Here is a 12,774-nt window from a genome sequence, read left to right on the forward strand (position 1 = left end):
CCCTTGCAATATTCCCCAAGTAAATTTCAGCCCGAAGAAATGTTGCGAAAAAATAGAGGCGTGCAGATTTTGTTGCTCCGTTTTAAAGCGGTGACCTCAGATTTATTTATTGCAGGTGCTAAATTCGGAGCCCTGGTCTATTGGATGTTAGCAGATGTGATAAAGATCATATCCAGGGTTGGTCTGCTCGTAATAAAGGTGTAAAAGGCAAAGTAGATAATATGTTTAGACAGCATCATAGCAAGACCTGAAAAAAGTTCTCTGACGTACCGAAAGGCTCCGTAACTAAAAGGCTGATTTATAGGATCTGTTCAGTATCTACAACATATGTTCAAATATGGGATAAAACTAAGACAAGTCAAAAGATTGTGATAGTTTGTGTATAGAGGTCTTGGTTCCAAACAGTAGCATACAATACACCTATGAGAAATTTGCTACATTGTATTTTTTTTGTACAGTATTCTGAAAAGAACACGGTCTCACGTATAAAGTAATTTATTTGAATAAAGCAGTATAGTCCTACAACGACTGTTAACACTTTCATTGGTTTTAGAACATAGAGGTATGATAGAAAATTCACCAGTATATGATAACTTGGCTACAACTTTACATCAGTAGCAAAAAATAAACTTTATTTCCTCATTTACATACAATACATGGAGCCCAGGATACCACGTCATTTTTTCTTTCCCGCGCTCTTCTGCCCCTTAGCACTTTTCTTGCCCTTTTTCTTCTCTGCTGAGGAGGGACTCTTCTTCTCCAACTCTGCTCGAAGGGCTGCTTCCTGGGCAGCTAAAGCTGCTTGCTTTTCATTCTCAGCCTCTAGTAGCTTATTTCTGTATGAGTCGCGAGCACTGAGGATCCTGTCCCGGGATTCATCTAAGGATATCTAAAGAAAGGAATATAGATTGTGGTTTTACAGAGGAGCTAAAGACAACCTTTGTATTACATATATATGAAGTGCAGATATTAAGGCTTTATAACTTGGACATTAATAGTTTGTGCCACTTAGGTTTTGTAAGCAAAGAGATGCACCTCCATCTGTCCACAAGTGAGCTTAGCACTGACTGGTCAAGGAATAAATCAACATAATACTCATTACGATACAGAGTTGATAAATGATTTCCAATTGACACAAATGAGGGTGATAAGAATCAAATGCAGACATAGATTCTGAAATGTGCATAGACTGGGAAACATTCTGTAAACAAACATTCCATCTGTCAATATTCTTCATATCTCCAGGTAACAGACTTCCTCAGTGGTAAATACTAAGGGCCTCATTTATGAGGCCCCACTGGCACTTTTGCGCTGCCAGAATGTCACTTTTTTGACGTTCCGGTGGTGCAATGTGCCACAACATATTTACAAGGCCAAGTAAAGTTATTTTACTTGGCTTCTCATGGCCTTTTAAATATATGCCCCTTTGATGCGGAAAACTGCGTGAAAGTGGCGTTCCATGGTAGTTGCTGTGGGTGTTTCCATGCAACACCCATAGAAATGAAGCATTCCCAGGGTTACGAGGCATTGCAAAGATGGGAATGCATCAGAAACTAGTATAGGGGTAAAAATTACTTTTCTATCTCCAGGGGGTGCAACAGTAGGGTAAGTGTTGGATAGTATAGGGGTAAAAATTACTATTCTAACTCCAGGGGGTGCAACAGTAGGGAAAGTGTTGGATAGTATAGGGGTAAAAATTACTATTCTAACTCCAGGGGGTGCAACAGTAGGGTAAGTGTTGGATAGTATAGGGGTAAAAATTATTATTCTAACTCCAGGGGGTGCAACAGTAGGGTAAGTGTTGGATAGTATAGGGGTAAAAATTACTATTCTAACTCCAGGGGGTGCAACAGTAGGGTAAGTGTTGGATAGTATAGGGGTTAAAATTACTATTCTAACTCCAGGGGGTGCAACAGTAGGGAAAGTGTTGGATAGTATAGGGGTAAAAATTACTATTCTAACTCCAGGGGGTGCAACAGTAGGGTAAGTGTTGGATAGTATAGGGGTCAAAATTACTATTCTAACTCCAGGGGGTGCAACAGTAGGGAAAGTGTTGGATAGTATAGGGGTAAAAATTACTATTCTAACTCCAGGGGGTGCAACAGTAGGGTAAGTGTTGGATAGTATAGGGGTAAAAATTACTATTCTAACTCCAGGGGGTGCAACAGTAGGGTAAGTGTTGGATAGTATAGGGGTAAAAATTACTATTCTAACTCCAGGGGGTGCAACAGTTGGGTAAGTGTTGGATAGTATAGGGGTAAAAATTACTATTCTAACTCCAGGGGGTGCAACAGTAGGGTAAGTGTTGGATAGTATAGGGGTAAAAATTACTATTCTAACTCCAGGGGGTGCAACAGTAGGGTAAGTGTTGGATAGTATAGGGGTAAAAATTACTATTCTAACTCCAGGGGGTGCAACAGTAGGGTAAGTGTTGGATAGTGTAGTGTAATATTATGCGTTGTAATGGTATGCGTTGTAAAGGTAGTATGCGTTGTAATGGAATGCGTTGTAAAGGTAGTTTTTAAAAATGCGTTGTAGTGTCATGCGTTGTAATGTAATGCGTTGTAATGGATTTTGCGTTGTAAAAAATGCGTTGTAAGTGTAGTGCGTTGTAAAAGTTGCGTTGTAAAGGTTGTTCCCCGATACAACAAGTCACGTCATACCTACAAGTCAGGGCTATTGGCTTTGTCAATGGTTGCTAGTTGCATAAGATAAATAAGAAGCAATTATGGCTTGTATATAATATTGAAAAAACTTCCAACTAGAGCTCTTGTGACACCACGACAATGTTTCAAAAAGAGAAGGGAAATCCAGGGAGAAAATGACTCTCTTTAAAGGGTTTCCCTTCCTCTACAAAGCTCACCACGCGCACATCGACGTGCCCTCTGTCATTGCAGTCCAGAAAAAAAACGCCCCCCCTGTGCCAGGGCACAAAACAGAGCGCGATTGGAGAAGGCGAGGGCTGACTAGACCGTGCCGCCATTATGGCGGTCACACCAGTCCCCGGCCACCAGTAGGGGGAGGGAGGCCGCGTCAGCAAATGACGCGGCGCTCCCTCCCCCCGCAACGACCAATGGGTGAGGCGGCCTCTGTGAGCCGGAAGCACTTCGGTGCTTCCGGCTCAGAAACGTCCAGCTTGCGCCCAGGCAGACTGGTCTCATCCGGTCAGCCTGGGCGCCCTCTTTAAAAGGGGGTAGTGGGGAGCAGAACAGTCTCTTGTTCTTGCTTCCCACAGGCAACGTCCACCGGGCCGGCTGCGGGCCCGTAATCTCTTCTTTCTTTTTTTCTTTGCAGGTGATCGACGTCGTTGTGGTGCAGTTTTTTCACAGCAGAGTCGAGGCGGAAGTTCGGCGCGGGGAAGAGTCGACGCGTTGCGGTGCCGGAGCAGGGTCAACGCGGGAACCGGGGGACCCCTGTTTTTTGACTCCTGGACATCCTCACTGTGGTGAGTCATCGCTGCCGGTTTCGGCGCGTCGGCGGTGGCGGTGGGGGTTGCAGCTACGAGCCGGATGCCGGGGATCTCGATCTGCCCGCTCAGAGTACGGTGAGAAGCGTGGCTTCTCTTCGGCTAATCACCTTATTGCCCCCTGTCTGTTGGAAAGCAACATGGTTTGTTTAGTTGAGGGTCCTTTTGCGAGCTAGACTGTGTCTTTATTGCCTCCATCTGCTCAAGTGGTGAAGGGCTCCAGTGGCTTTGTGTGGGTTTAAGGGATGCCCTTGTGTTTCTCGTCAGATGACACGTTGGGAGCACCGCTCTCAAGTTACCCAGTCCCGAGTGTGTTTTATGTTCTCTATGGAATTTTAGACACAAGCATTTATATACCGAGGAGTGTCTGTGATTAAATACGCTGCCTCGAGGCACAAGGCGAGCAGCAGCAGTGGAGAGGACCCGGACGTAACTGGTGCCATGCAGCAAACAGCAATGGTTACAGAAGCCTGAAGTGGTACACGTGTTCCGGGAGGCATTTAAACGGACAGCATATGCGTTTGAGCTTAAGCCTTTTACTTAAAACTATCTGCATATTTTTTTGGCTCTCTGTGCTTGAGACATGAGGTTTTGGGAGAGGCAGAGCTCTTTTGTGTGAAAGTGTAACCAGGGCAGAAGCACAGTCACCACCTCAATTATAAAGCTGCATATTGGGAGCAGTGGGGCAATACAAATATCGGGTCTTATCTCCTTGGCTCTCTGAATTGTTTGCAACGATGTTTTGAACAATGTTTGTGTTATGTGCACACGATTAATCTGAGGCTTTGTTGTTCCTCATGTTAAGGTGGGGGCAGTTATATTTTCTTTCAGTAAGGTTGGGAAAGAAGTGATGCCATAGCTTTTGAATGCCCTGTTACTCAGTGTAAAGTTCGTGCAGTGTATTGCCTTTAGGAGAGTGGGGAAATAAGTTCTGTTGCCAGTTTGACGCTCAATGGGGAAGATTAGGTAGTCAATCGGTCAACGGTATCCACGCCAAAACAAGTGGGGAGATAATTAAGAGTGTTGCTGGGGGTCTGCTGCTCAGTACATAGGAGCGCGTTAGGTGAAGTATGAGTAGTAGTGGTGGGGTAACAAACTGGTAGGGCTCCGTGCAGCAAAACCGGCTTTCTTTGTGCGTTCACAGCCCCAGCACACATTACGGGAGGACAAAACTGTGCCAGGACCAAGGAAATCTCTGGTGGTCATTGGAGGTACAAGCTTGGGCAGCACCGGTTAGCCAGCATCTCATCGTTTCTGGGAGCCACAGAGGGTTTGAGCGGGCGGCTCACCTGAGCCTACTGGGTTAGCCAGTAGGTCGTGGCTCTGGTTGCGTGGGTGCAAGGGTTGGCTGTTGGCTGCTGCTTCTAAAGGTAAGGGGTGACACAGTCACCTATCTGGGGCTACGGTTACGTGTGCAGGCAGGTCCCATATAATTTTTACATCTGTTAGCCATGGCCCCTCCGGTCCGGCAGCAAGAGAAGCGATCGCACACGGACGTCTTGCTGGAGGCTTTAATGCAGCAAGTCCAGGTCATGGGGCAGACCCTCAACAGGTTGCGAGATAAGGTGGAAGGTCCTGAGGTGACAGAAGGGAGGGGCAGGCTGCCTATTGTCCCACCAAGACACTACTCCCCGCCACCGCCAAAGAGGAACAGGCGCAAGCCATGTGGGAGAGGGGCAGCGGTGACACCAAGAGGTGAGCCTGCACCGGTGCCAAGCCCTCAGGGTGAGGGGAGCGCAGGTGATGCAGTCCCACCAGCAGACACGCCGGGCCCCTTGGGCGAAGGGGGCCCAAGTGGTGCAGTGCCTGTGGGACCCATTGTTGACCCCGCTCTCCCCCCGGGGGATGGGACTGGGGGAGCCACGCCGGCAGAGCCAGACATAGCCGCCAACTTGGCGGTAGTCCTGCCTTGGCTGGAGATGGAAGGGAACTGGTCTCACGCCGCAGGGGCGACGACTGGCGGGGGAAGTGGTCATTGAAAGGGCAAAAAAATTGATGGCTGAGCTAGGAAAGGGGAGGCCAAGCGAGGTGCCAGCAATACCGGCAGGGGGTGCAACACCTGTTGCCACAGCACCAGTCCCCGGTGACGAAGGTGTCCAGGAGATAATCAGCGACGCAAAGAACACAGACGCGGGCAAGACGGCTGATGCGGCAGCACCAGCAGGTACGAGGGCAACACTACCTCCACTAGGTTTGGGAGAGATGCGCTCCGGGAGGGAACAGTTGGGGCGGCATCTGTCGAAAGAGACTAAGGAAAGGATCTGGAAGGGGGAATATGTTAGCATGTTTTTCCTCTTGATTGATGAGGCAGACAGAACAAGGAATGGACACACTACAAAGAATGGTCCAATATAGTCCTGAAATACAGAGTAGAGGAGAATTTGGCCAATTGGATACAGGGTTTCACTATATTCATGGCCGTCATGTTAGAGCGTTTCCCAGAGGTTGGATCGGAGATGGCATGTTATCAGAATAGGATCACAGTCGCCCATGCTACACAAGGTGGCGATGGGTGGAAAGAGTATGACAAGGAGTTTAGAAGGGCAAAAGCACAGGATCCAACTCTAAGATGGAGCCAGACAGACATGTTTATTCATCTGAGACATTAGGTTCAGGGAGCAGCTGATAATGGGCTGGGGCAGGTACCTGATGCAGTGCGGTCCCAGCCCTTTAAAACAGGCCACACCGGTAACACGGGGGGGGTTCACTGGGAAGGCAGGGAGCACTGGTAAAAAGGGCGTCTGTTTTGACTTTAACAAAAGAACTTGCAGTAGAGTGCCAGGCACATGTAGGTTCAAGCATTCCTGTGGTTACTGTGGTAATGCACCCCATCCCGATTCCAGGTGTCACAAAAAGTCCAGGGGCAAAGGGGGAAAGAAACAAGAATAGCAATGTTCTGCTAGGAAAGGCTAGATCTCCTGTTAACGTTAGCGATATGATACCTTGGTTAGAGTCTTACAATTGCCCGAGGCAGCCAGGACGATCAGGGAGGGGTTTGTTGAAGGTTTCAGGATACCAGCCCAGGGTTACAACGGGGTGGCGCACTGCCGGAACCAGCTGTCAGTTAGGTCCAATGTAGACATAGCAACAGCAAAAATCCTTAAGGAAGTGAGCCTGGGCCTTTTGAGGACGTCCCAATGAAGGATTTTGTGTGTTTCCCTCTAGGGGTAGTACCTAAGAAAGCGCCAGGCGAATTCAAACTGATTCACAATCTTTCTGCACCAAGGGGCAGTTCAGTGAACGATGCAATCTCTGACACATTTTGTAGTGTGAAATATGCATCTTTTGACCAAGCGGTGGACATGCTTAGGTCATTGGGTCAGGGGGCTTTGCTGGCGAAGGCCGACATTGAGTCTGCATTTAGATTGCTACCGGTCCACCCTGCAGATTTTCACTTACTAGGTTTCCAGTTCCAGGGGAAGTATTACGCCGACAAATGCAAGGGCTCGAGATTACCCGCTGACAAAGTCAAGGATTTCGGGGTGGCTTTGCAACACTGCCTCAACAAAGAGAAAGTTAAGCTGAATCAGCTACAGCAGGTGGTATGGCAATTGAATTTCGCACTACGCATAATTCCAATGGCGCGCCCTTTCTCTCGCACCATCGCACATTCCATGTCAGGCCTCAGGGAGAAGCATCATCACACTAGGCTGTCCAGCGAAGTCAGGCAGGACATGTTGATTTGGAAAGCATTTTTGCGAGACTTCAATGGGAGAGTGGTGTGACCCAGCCCACCTAGGTCCAGCCCGGAGCTGGGCCTAATGACTGACGCTGCAGGTAGCGAGGATTTTGGGGCCATCCTGGGGTGCGAGTGTGTAGCTCAGCGATGGCCAGACTGGTGGAGGGAATCTGGGCTCACCACTAACATAAGTTTCTTAGAGCTTTTTCCAATTCTAGTGGCACTGACTGTGTGGGCGGAGGGTCTAAAAAATCAGTCTGTAATATTCTGGTCCGACAACATGGCAGTAGTAGAATGCATAAATAGCCAAACGGCTAAATGCAGCATGATGCTGTGTTTGTTGAAGGAGATTGTGTTGCAGTGCATGAAATTGAATGTCCTTTTTAAAGCTAAACACGTACCAGGTATTCTGAACCACGCGGCTGACGCATTGTCTCATTTTAAAATGCAGGCATTCAGGTCACATATCCCAGAGGCAGCAGTGCCCCCATCATCTTTCCCAGAACAGCTTTGGCAGCTTGGTGCCCCCGAGTATCGAACATCGTGGCGCGAGCCTAGCGCCAGAACCAGGAGTGCTTACGAAGGGGTGTTTGGGTCTTTTTGCTTGTTCTTGGGGGAACAGTGGGAGCACAAATGGCATGATCATGAGTCAGTAGTTGAATATCTTGTTTTCATGAGGGAACAGGGGCGCACAGTAGCAGGGGCAAGAAGACATATCTCAGCTATATCATTTTTTGCGAAGATAAAGGGAAAGGGGGATCCCACAAAGAACTTCGTAGTACGCCAGGTGCTGAAAGGATGGCAACGCTTGCAGGGAGGGCAGCCAGATGTCAGAAGACCCATAGGTTTAGAAACACTAGGGAAGCTAGTGGGGGCTCTGCCGCAGGTTTGCACTTCCCCAGGCGAAGTGATCTTGTTTCAAGCAGCATTCTGCCTTGCATTTTACGGCGCATTTAGGGTAGGCGAGCTAGTCGCAAAGAATAAGAAAGATTGCCTGGGGGGCCTGCAGATAGGACACGTTAACATAAAGAAGGATTCAGTGCTGATTTCCATACTGAAATTAAAAACCGATCAGGAGGATAAGGGAGAGAGCATAGTATTACACAGGGCAGGGGACACATCATGCTGCCCTGTCGACAGGCTTAAGGCCTTTATGGCCCAACGGGCACGAACTACGGTAGGGCCTCTCTTGATACATGGGGACGGGACACCACTCACGGTTTTCCAGTTCAGGAAAGTCATGCTCCTGGCATTGAAGAGTGCCGGGCTAGACACTGCCGACTTCGGGACTCATTCGTTCAGGATAGGAGCAGCCACCGAAGCAGCAGCAAGAGGGCTAGGGGACGAGCGTCTCAAAAGGATCGGTAGGTGGTCCTCTAACTGTTACAAGAGATATGTGCGGCTGCACATGCTCTAAAACGGTGTGACTGTCAATTTTTTAGGTGCGCAATGGGGTTTTTCCCTTCTCCCTGTGACTCAGAGAAAGGGGTTTAAATTTCATTATCAGATTGTGCTAGAGGCAGTTTTTTGTGGAATTTGTGTGTTGCATGCCAACATGGCAAGGCACTTACCTTGGCTCTCTTGTTTCCACGTCATTCGCAGTTTCTTCATCCTGTGACTCAGGAGGGAAGCCTGTACTCGTTCGCACTCACAAACCGCAAGAGCAAGCAGAAGAGAAGCGGACGTCGAGCTTTGGGTAAGCAACAAAAATGGTGGCGCAAGTTCACACTTCGCACCAGGAAGATCAACATGTTTGGGTGATAGGGCACTCATATGTTCGCCGTTTGAAGAATTTCTTTTCAGGGTCTATCAAGACTAGGGCCGCTCAACTAGGGATAAACTTATCATATATCGGTCAGGGTGGCTTGTGCGTAGGTCAATTCAGGGAGTTGGTGAACCGAGCTTTGACAGCAAGTACGGGACCACCGGCAATCTGGATCCTGCATCTGGGGGGTAACGACTTGGCCCGATTAGGCAGAAGAGTACTAGTGGAAGATCTGCTCACAGAAGTTGGGTGGCTAGCGAAGCAGTGTCCTCAGTCGATAATAGCGTGGTCCCACATGATCCCCAGGTCACAATGGAGGGGGGTCGAGTCAGTTTGAGCATTGAATTATGAAGTAAAACGGATCAACAACAAATTTGATAAGTTATTTAGGAACCCTAGATTAGGGTCCATAGGACATTGATACATCAAGGGGAACAGTTTTTTCTGCAGGACGGGGTGCACCTCTCACATAAAGGAAATCAGGCTTTCATGGAGGACATCCTAGCTTGGGTGGAGAGTGTGAGGCGCAGTACATGACCTTCCTAGTGAGTGAGGGGGAGACCAGGTAGTTGGGCAACTACGCTGACCTGTGGCGGTAAGGTCATGATTGGTAAGCATAGTCTTCGGTCCTTAGCGGTCAGCACCATGTAACTCCAGGGGGTAGTGACAGCCGGTAGGTAGGCTGTCGGGGTGCGGGGGCCGGGGGAGTCATCCTTCCCAGTGGGCCTGGGGTCACCCCCACACGCGCATGTGCATGAAGGCGACATTATGCAGAAGTCTGCAGCCCCCCCGTAATGGAGTGTAAGGCACAGGGCCTAGGGGGGGCCCGGGAAAGCATCCATCCGATAAGCTGTACCCCCTGGGCAACCTTATTAGTACACTGGGACCGGGGGAGCTGCCAGTCATTGACTTTGCCGTAGGCTCTAGATGGGACACGCAGAAAGTAAGTGTCTGTGTATTAGACTGTGTTAAGGTTAGCTGTGGAATATCTGACAATCAAATGTATCTGTACTTTCTGCATAAAGTTTCTGTATATAATGTTTTTTAATTTGTTTGTTAATTTTAATAAATACGGCCGGGGGGGTTACTCTCCCTAATCCAAAAATTTATAACTTTTGGTGTGGTCTCCAATACTGTTATGCTGGGGGGGAGGGAAGTGCCATCCATAATCCCAGGGTCTGTAGTTAGAGTAGGGGACATGGGTAAGTACCAGACCATATTGAGAAGGCGAGGGCTGACTAGACCGTGCCGCCATTATGGCGGTCACACCAGTCCCCGGCCACCAGTAGGGGGAGGGAGGCCGTGTCAGCAAATGACGCGGCGCTCCCCCCCCGCAACGACCAATGGGCGAGGCGGCCTCTGTGAGCCGGAAGCACTTCGGTGCTTCCGGCTCAGAAACGTCCAGCTTGCGCCCAGGCAGACTGGTCTCTTCCGGTCAGCCTGGGCACCCTCTTTAAAAGGGGGTTGTGGGGAGCAGAACAGTCTCTTGTTATTGCTCCCCACAGGCAACGTCCACCGGGCCGGCTGCGGGCCCGTAATCTCTTCTTTCTCGAAACGGATAGAGACCCGTTTCGAGGCCCCCTTAAAAAAACTGCCAGTGCTCAGACCCAGTGAGACCGGGCCCACTTAAAGCCCTGGATAGGGTAATCCGACTACACAGTATTATAGCACACAAATGTTGTATCAAAAAGACAGATAACCAGGGACACGTGTTCAAAACTGAAAAATTCAATAAAAACTTGTTTATCGAAAAAAGAAATACAGGGACACAGCAAGAACTACAAGATCCACAAAGCCTGTGAGGAGAAGAGGCGGGTCCTAGAATTTTCGGGCCATTGCGATCTTCAAAAGGTGCTGACATCTCCCACAGTGTGCGACACCTTTACGGACACAATAAGGACTAAAAGACCCACAAAGCCCATGAGAAGGAGAGGTGGGCCTTGGGTTTTTCACTTAGTAAGGAGTTGGTAAGACTGCAACACCCAACAAGCATTGACATAGCCAATAGGTCTTGCCTTTGGGACCTTATAAGTGTTTAGCCGTCACACGATAAGTATTGGCTAACTTTTGAAATTCTGGAGTAAGCCTGGAATACTATAAGAGTAAGACATAGCGGTATCTTTGTGAATCCTGCCCTGAATATATGACTGCATGCATGAGTGTGCCCGTACGTTAACATACGGTACATGGCAATGTAACTCCCCTCAAGATGCATACTCAACCAAAAGAATAATAGCATCACAGGTTTTAACTAGCTCAGAGTTTTCTGGAAGTGGTACACTTATAGCTTTTTTGATCTTCGCCACTTCCTGTACACCAAGGGGAGCTGTACTTCATGTGAAAGCACCTAGGGCGAGGAGAGGTTGGGAGTGCCATAGGTGCTGCACAGCGCAACAAATTAGAGCAGGGTGCAGTTCCATAACAATAATAAAAATAATCATATTATTGTGCATTTTGCTCAAAAACAGATGTTATCCAGGTGGTGACCGTGTTGGTGCGTATTTAGTCAGTAGCTAGGGGATGCATGTTGTTCGATTGTGTTAGGTTAGAGATTGCTGCCTGTCATTTTATGTGCTGTGTATAATTAATGGTGGAGGTGGGTGTGTGTGACAGTTGTTGTGTGACTGTGGTAAATGCGTGTGTGCAATTGCATGCATAATTGTACTAGATTGGTTATGATTTTGTGTATGTTTACTTTCTGTAAGTACTATTTTGTAGATTTGTGCAACTGGTATGTGTGGACAGAATTGTATATACATATGACAATGTAGTATGCGCATTTGTATGCAAACGTGAAAACGTATTGTTGTACATCCCAAAGTAGAGTATGGCACACGACTCTTCCGTACAGGTGCTAAATAGTGCACACTCTTCACAAGCAATACATCGCAGAAAGGTTAGACTGGTCCTCAGTCTAAGCAGGCACAGTGTGCTGAGAGAGCCATGTCCCTCCACCCTGCGCTCTGGATCCACAACTTGTGCATTGTGTTTTTTCTCCCTTACTTAGTGGATGGTTTGTAAAGGGGATAATTTTTGCACACAGCAGGGGGTGGGTGCGTTGTTGCAGGTACAGCACCAGCTCACTCTAGAGTGCAGGCTGATTCAGGCTGTGCCGACGAATGCCTGTGCAAAATCCCAGGCTGCGGCAGCTTTAAACACCATTGAGATTGGTCAGGCCCCTGCAGCCAAAAGACAAGCCAGGCTCCCTCCACATCAAGAAACAAAAAGCAGGCGCCTGAGAGAGGCCTCCGGAACACAGACAGAAGGGCAGTGAGCGACGGCACCCACTCAAATATGTCTGTGCTTCCCTGCTTCAAAGACTGTGGACGTTTAAAGAACCGTGCTACAGACGCCTAAAAGTGCTAGAACAAGGAGTGTAGAAGACCGCTTTTGTTTCTGTTGCCGTGTGTGAGCAAGGATAAATGGTGCTCCCCACAACTTGCAAAGAGAATCCAAAGGTAACAAGGAGACCCAAAAAGACTCGCTCACAATGACGATATTGACTGTTGTTTATTTTCAGCATCTGCGCTGGCGTTCATGACTGCAGCCATTGTGCTAGCAATTATAAAGGAAGATAAGTGGCATGAACATAAAGGATAGACGACTTCCTTACTTAGTTTCTGAAAGCCGTTGTCAGCACCATGAGTAAACAGTTAGAGTAACGTGATTTAGTAATGATTAGATATGATTCATTTGCAGTCATATACATTTGGATATATTTGACAGGAGAGAGGCTGTAGCGTAACGTATAAAGCAGATGACTTCGGACCTGGGGAGCCGAATTCGAGTCTCGGCGTTGGTAAAACTGTGCCTTCCAAAAACTAGGGAACGGTGGTCGGCTTATGGTGGGTCTGATAATGAGGA

General features: G+C 48.2%; 1 protein-coding gene across 2 annotated transcripts in view; it reads right to left on the reverse strand.

The window, feature by feature from the left end:
- Window positions 1-396: 396 nt before the first annotated feature.
- ADGB (androglobin) overlaps window positions 397-12,774 on the reverse strand; it is a 1,188,702-nt gene continuing 1,176,324 nt past the window's right edge. For both annotated transcript variants that reach the window (XM_085611585.1, XM_085611586.1), the window contains exon 35: window positions 397-889. In XM_085611585.1, coding sequence (XP_085467711.1) covers window positions 677-889 — 213 coding nt within the window. In that variant the 3' untranslated portion in view covers window positions 397-676. The remainder of the gene's footprint in view (window positions 890-12,774) is intronic.

This window comes from Triturus cristatus, chromosome 6 (genome assembly GCF_964204655.1).
Source record: "Triturus cristatus chromosome 6, aTriCri1.1, whole genome shotgun sequence".
Lineage (NCBI taxonomy): Eukaryota > Metazoa > Chordata > Amphibia > Caudata > Salamandridae > Triturus > Triturus cristatus.